Here is a 7,940-nt window from a genome sequence, read left to right as displayed (position 1 = left end):
AACTATTTTGTAAATATGGAATTTTGTCTCAAAAATGAAGAAGATAGTATCATAATATTTAATGTCAATACAAAATTCCGGACCCTCACAAGATTATTGTAATCTAATTTAAGTCAAAGTTCATTCACACAAAAAAAAAGATAAAAAGATAAACAATCAATATATTAAAAAGTATCAAAACTCATGTTAGGTGAAATATAAAAATATATTTATAAATAAATCCAAATTTAATTTAATTCACAACCACCTTAAAGGGTAAAACAATTGATAAACAAACTTTTTTTAATATATTTTTTGTATAAAGTCTTAGATTATAACAATCTAAGCAAATAAAAGTAAAATAAAATAGAACAGATTGAAAATTGCATTTATTTTGTATTCCACTAAGCATAGATATAAATAACTTGTCCTGGTTGAACAATCACATATTCACATGTATTCACTCTCTGCTAAGTCATATTATTTTCTTATCTCCCATTTATAACCTATCAATCGATCCTCAATTGTTCTTCTAGATCAATATAGAAATCTCTTGCTCTTTTCGATATGGCGCTACATATTCCAGTTGCACTGCCAACTTACCACCACATCTATGTAAGCGTTCAGTACGAGGATAACAGTACCTCTATGGGTAATGAATTACCCAAGTACAGTGTGCTTGTTTGTTTGGTAAACATGAGGGGGGAGTTTAGTCGTTCAATAGGAGGCGAATTGATTACTGATGGGGTTGAGATTGGCCCAAAAGTTTGGATTTATTTCGAACGCATTCTTCGAAATGATGTGCCATCTTATGTTAATGAATGGCTCAAAAAATCAGACGTTCAATTGGATGCAAGGACAGAGGTAGAAAACTGCATTAACAACTTTTTTAGGCAAAGTTGGACCAAGTGTCGCTTTTCCATGCATTGTTGGGTAAAATACGATATATGCAAGATCATGCATGACACTAAGTCAACGGCGTCAGAAAGTGAAAGGAGCGAAACATGTGTGGTTTGTTTGGAGAAATTTAATGTTGGAGTCGAGATTAATAAGATGTTGCATTGCAACCATGTCTTTCACCATCGTTGTATTATCAATTGGATGACTAGAAGCAGTTCTTGTCCTTTGTGTCGTAAACCAGTGATTTCATATTTGTATTAGCTTGTTAGAATAAAAAAGATAAATAATTCTTCTCTCATTGAGTTATGTTCATTATAATCTCTTAATTATAAACTTTTTTATTTTCAATTATCTTTGTTTGAGCAAATAATGATTATAATATTTTATCATAAAGTTATTTATTTATTTATTTATTGAAAGATAAATGTATTGATAAAAAATATATATATATGGACTATATTTGTAAATATTTAGATACAATGAATTATGTATTAAGGAGATGTCTTTTGAACACGTACCCTCATCTAATATTTCTATATTCTTGTTAGTTTATTCAACATTTATTCTATCTTTCTATAAAAATATTTTTTTTACACTAAGCAAAATATATTAGTATTGGCTTCTAATATCATCTTTTACTCAATAATGTAGTGACATCCACACATTGACATCTCTCTCCATCTAAGCTTTTATGGTATTATTTGACATACATATGAGTTACATTGGCATTTGTTATGAGATAAATGATCAATGTAACAATATCAAAAGATTTTATGAACTAAGCATCTTGTTCATAACTACATTTAGAATATTGTTTAATAATATCTTAAGAAAATAGTGATGTAAATTTAGTTGCATTTGTAATCATTATTATTAAACTTTTATATATGTAAGTCTTCAAGTAACTCAAGGTTACATAAATTGTAGGTTCAAAGTTGCATTTTATTCATTATTCAAAAGGATAATAATCTAAACAATTGTTGTCTAACTAAAAATTGGCACCTAAATGATTGTAGGAAACCTTTTTACTATAATATTATAAACGACAAAATCATTATAGTGTTATTAAGACATTAATAACTAATTGTATCTTATTAAAGGAACAAATCATCCCAAATAGCATAGTAAATAACATAATAAAGTCAATACTGAAATTAGTAATTAGTAATATATGTGACGACAAGGACAATCATATATATTATTTTAAGCCGCGCAAACAGGGTGTCCAGGGTGTCCATGAGAATTTGAGGCCTTATGCAAATTTAAATTTTTGGGTCCTAAATAGTAAAAAAATATATTAAATTTTAATAATATAAACTAAGATTTAAATAGTTAATATATTATAATACGGAAATAAGAGATTAAAAATGAGATAAAAAAGTTATATATATTGCATACTATATATTTAATATTAAAGTAGAAAAATAAAAGAAAAAATTAGTATTAATAGTATAATATTATTAAATATTAAAAAAAATTGACTCTGCACACAAATGTAACTCGATTATGGCTTAATGTTAATAGTGGTTCTTAAGAGAAAATAATAAGACTTCAAATCTCACCTAAAATACTTAATTAAATTGAAGTTATTGCGAGGTTATGCTGCTAGGTTAATCATCTTAACAAATAATAATAATAATAATAATAAAACTCAATTATGGCTTATAGCTATAGTGTATACTGCATTTTAATTATTCTTATTTATATATTTAAAATTTCACATGTATCTTATTAGAGTCGGCCCATGTACAGAGTCAGACCCGAACTAACCCAACCCAACCCAACCCTAAGCAGCCCAATTTAAACAAAAAAAAAGGTTTTTTTTTCACATATAAAATGATAAATTAGTATTAGACCTGTCAAACTGCCTGACTGATGGGTCTTATCACTCCCAACCCCATTCAATGAAATATTAAATGTTTTATTTAAATTATAAACGTGTAAAATTAAAAATTTATTTGAAATTGAAAAAATTTATTTGAAATTGTAAAAATTTATTTAAATAAATAAGTGGAGATTCACGTTGTCACTCATGCTTATGAGCTTAAGCCTTCACACATGAACTATTAAAAAAAAGTTAGTTTAAAAATATATATTAATTATATATTACTATTATATATATATATATATAATTAAATAAAAACAAATAAATATATATATATATAATTAAATTAATTAAATAAAAACAAATCAAAAATATATGTTAATTATATATTACTATTATATATATATAATTAAATTAATTAAATAAAAACAAATAAATGACACTAAAAAATATTTAAAAAATTAATTATATTTATTTGAGTAAACAATATTTTTTTTAATGAAAGATAGTAATTACACACTTCATCATTACATTCACTACTAGCGACATTTAGTCTCCTTGCCCAAGGTCGGCCCTGAAGTGTAGGGAGCTATGAGAAAAAAAAATTGTTCTTACTTATATTTAACTTGTATTTTTTTTTTTTTTATGTTATATGTCAACATTAATAATTTTGTATTATATTTAATATAAGTAGTTTAGTTTAGTTAAATATGATATAATACTTTCTAGTAGGTTTAGGTTCAAATCTTGTTAAGGTATTTTTTTATAAACTTTTTGGGTTCTAAGATTGAGGGGCTTAAGCGGCTCTATTGGTTGTCTTACCATATAGTCGGTCCTGGCTAGAGTTGTGCACTGTGTATAAACGGTCGTATTCGACTCGGACAAGTCGTATTAGACTCTCAATCGTATCGTATCATGACTAAATCATATGCGCGTTGTATTGTGTCTTGACTCACTCAAAATATTATGATCCACGGGCTCTTTCATTTCGTATTAATTCGTGTTCACGAGTTTATTCATGTTGTAATAACTCGTGTTTAAATTCGTGTTTCGTGTTATTCCAACTATAGCTGATAATTGTTTTGACTCAATTGTGTCGTATCAATGCTCATTTTCTTGTGTGACATTTTGTGTCTTGACCACTCATGTTAATAATTTATATATATATATATATATATATCAAATTTTATTATTAGTTAAAATTATAAAATATGATTATTAATTTATTTTAATTTAAAAAATTTAAATTAATTTAATATGTTAAATGTATTATTTACAAAACTAATTAATATGTTAATATATAATTTCATAATTAATAATTTAAATGTCTATTATTTAAAATGTGTTTTAAAACATATAAATAATTATCCAAAAAAAATAGTTAATAATTTATAAAATTAAATAATTTATTATTTGAATAAGAATATAAATAAATTTAGGGAGAACATGTTAGTTTATAAATGTTAAGGTAAATTTGATTAGTTTGGAGAAGGGAATGAGAAAAATTGATAGAAATTTATTGGAGTTTTAGTTGACATATTTATAAATATATATTATTATATAATCAAAATTAAATTATTATCATAAATTTATTATTTAATTTATTATTTAATGTATTGATACTAATTTAAATGATAGAATAATTTAAAATTGTAAGAATAAATAAATTAATTAATTAATGAAAAAATATCAAGAGAGAATAAATATGAGACTTACATCTTTATTAATATAATTTATTTTTAATATTTATATTTTATTTTAATTTATATTATTTAAGTTAATATTTTATTGAAATATTTTAATTTAATATGTTTATTTTTAATTATATATATGTATATATTACATTTATAAAATTAAATAATTTATTAATAATTTAATAAAAAAGTGGGTATAAATTATAAATATATATTATTATATCATAACAAAAATCATTATTATACATTTCTTATTGAATGTATTAATAATAATTAAAATTATAAAATTATTTTAAATTTCAAAAATAAATTAATTAATTAATTAAAAAAATAATATGAGGGAATTATTAGGAGACTCACATTTATATTCATATAATTTATTTATTTTTATTATATTTTATTTTAATTTATATTATTTAAGTTTATTTTAATTTAGTATGTTTAGTTTTAATTATATATACATTTATAAAATTAAATAATTTATTAATTGAATGATAATATAAATAGATTTTGACAAAATATTAATGTAAAATTGAGTAGTTTAGGTCATGTGACTAATTGTATTTATATCGTTTCGTGTGCATACTCGTGCTCGTGTCATGTTCGTGTCGACTCGTGATTGTGTTACAGTTGTATAAACTCATAACTGTGTTGTAATTGTGCCGTCTCGTACTTGTGTTATGTCCGACTTACGACCCGAATGAGATAATATCGTATTGTATCGTTTCGTACTAATATTATGTCGGTTCATGTTAATCCAACCCATTTTCCAACTTTAGTTATGTCTAAAATTTGTGTTGACCAGTTTAATTCCAAAATTAGGTGGAAAAAAAGCATGAATTGTTATTTTAATTGGCATTACTGATTTGGACCATAGTCATAGTCTCTAGTTTGGGAATCATTGACATTATAGAAATTCAGGACACTAATAATTAGGTATGGTTTTTATTTTACATTTTTTTCTTAATATTTATATTAAACGTAAATTAAAATTTTTTCCGACCACTTACTACTCTATTGAAAACACAATGTTGTCATCCCATAGTAATATATCAAGTTAATATATATATATATATTCTATATATACAAAATTTGAGACTGAATTAGAGCGGGTTATCGTACATATATGATCGTATTCGACTCGGGCAAGTTGTGTTAAACTCTCGATCATGTCGTGTAGTGTCTCAATCTTATGCATGTCGTGTCGTGTCTTGACTCACTCAAAATAGAGAAGTGGTAGGAGAAGGGAATTTGGGAGAAGAAATGAGTGAGTGAAGAGACCGAAGAGAGAGAAAATTTATTGTTTTTTTTTTTTAAATAAATTATTATTATAAATCACACTATAATTTATAGGATATTATTTAATATATGATTTTCAAAAAAAATAATTTATTTATAAAATAATATATATTATAAATCACACTATAATTTAGATTATTATTTTAAAAATTAAATCATATTCTAATTTATATTATTTATTTTAATTTATTAAACATAAATTAATTTAAAAAGTTATAAAAATGAATCACACTATAATTTAAATTATTTATTTTAATTTATTAAACTTAAATTAATTTAATAATTTATAAAATAAATTATTATTATAAATCACATTATAATTTAGATTATTATTTAATATATAATTTTCAAAAAGAAATTTAATTTATTTAAAAAATTATATATATTATAAATCACACTATAATTTAGATTATTATTTTAAAAAATAAATCATATTCTATAAATTAATCTGTCAATTATCAAATCAAACTAACAAATTCACTCTAATCTTAATTTTAACAATATTTTTTAATAAAATCATCATTTAAAATAAATAAGTTTAAAGAATATATATATATATATAAGTGTTGAGAATGAATTTATAATATTACAAAAAAATATGGTATATTATGAGGTTATATTTGATACAAGGAATATGAATGTAGATATTGTATAATTGTATATATAGTAAATTAAATTGGCTGTTTGGTGGTATAGTTTTTATATTTGTAGTAATATTTAGGTATAATTTATATATTGGATTGGGGTATAATGTTGTACCTATATATATATATATATATATATATATATATATATATATATATATATATATATATATATAATTTAATTTCTCTTTAACCCTCTAATTTAAAAAAATTATAATTTTTTTATTATATTTTAAAATATAATAATAAAGAATTATAACTAAATATTTATTTATATTTAACTAGCTATAATTTTATAATTTAAATAATAATAATAAATACTTAATTACTTATTTTTAAATAATTGTTAAATTTTTATATGTTTTTTTATCTTTATAAACAAAAATTGTATTACAAAAAAAAATTAAATGTTACAATTTTATATCTAATAAAATATAATAATTATTTTACAAAATAAATAATGTTAATTAAAAAATAATAGTCATATATACAATTAATTTATAAAATTTTATTTTATTACATTATTAATAAATGGTATTTGGAATTAATTACAACATTAGTGATATTATTATTATTAATTAATACAACTTATATCTATATAAATTATTTTTGAAACTAATTTATAATTATACCATTTAATTACAAATATTATTTTTTATAAAATTATTATTATTATTATTTTATTTGTGTACTATTTTTCAATTACACAAATATTTTTAATAATACATAAAATTTAAAACTTTTTATTAAATATTAATTAAAATATATAAATAAGTTTTATTTATATAATTATATAAATTAAATTATAAGAAATTATATATAAATCATATAATAGTATTTTTATTTGAAATATATATTATTACATATATTTTTATTATTTTCAATATAAATAATATTACGAACTACCTATAAAATAAATATTAAAAATAATAATTTATATAAATATAAGGATAAAATAGTTTTTTACTCTTTTTACTACTTTTTAATATCACCAATCAAAAAACAAAATCTATATAATTTATACTCTTAACCAAACACAAATAATATATATAATTTATACCTTATAATACTTCCTTACAATTTATATCTCTTTACAACTTATATCTATATAATTAATACCGTGTACGAAACACTACCTCATGGTAGACAATCTTACTATAAGAAAAGGGTATATTCAATAAAAAGAAACTATATTTTTTGATGTATAATCTTAATATTAGGAAATAAAAATATTACAAAAAGAAATTAGAAATTTTTTATGGAAATACAATTAGGAAATATGGTAAGAATATTTTGGAAAGTCTCTTTAGAGAGTTTTAGACAAGATGTTGAAATTGACCTAATTGAGATTTATTTAAAGGTGCGATCGGGCACTTTAGAAAGCTAAGTATTGCCTTGAGAGCATCGCTTCCTTGAGAGTTGTGTGTGAGATCTCATTATGAGAGAAACATTGTAATACTCTTGTAACATTCTTGATAATAAAGTTGAGAGCCTCTTGTTCTTCGAAAGTGGATGTAGGACTGTTTTGGACGAACCACTATAAATCTTGTGTATGTGTTCTTTAGTTGATTTCTTTCTTTTACGCAGTTGTTCGATGTT

General features: G+C 21.6%; 1 protein-coding gene across 1 annotated transcript; it reads left to right on the top strand.

Annotated features, from left to right (window-relative positions):
• Positions 1-546: 546 nt before the first annotated feature.
• LOC124929871 (ERAD-associated E3 ubiquitin-protein ligase HRD1-like) lies at positions 547-1,140 on the top strand. The gene has a single exon (XM_047470259.1). It carries the CDS (start codon positions 547-549, stop codon positions 1,138-1,140), a length of 594 nt encoding a protein of 197 aa, XP_047326215.1.
• The last annotated feature ends 6,800 nt before the right edge of the window (positions 1,141-7,940 follow it).

The sequence above is a fragment of the Impatiens glandulifera genome, chromosome 1 (genome assembly GCF_907164915.1).
Source record: "Impatiens glandulifera chromosome 1, dImpGla2.1, whole genome shotgun sequence".
NCBI classification, from domain to species: domain Eukaryota; kingdom Viridiplantae; phylum Streptophyta; class Magnoliopsida; order Ericales; family Balsaminaceae; genus Impatiens; species Impatiens glandulifera.
This window is presented reverse-complemented; position numbering and strand designations above follow the sequence as displayed.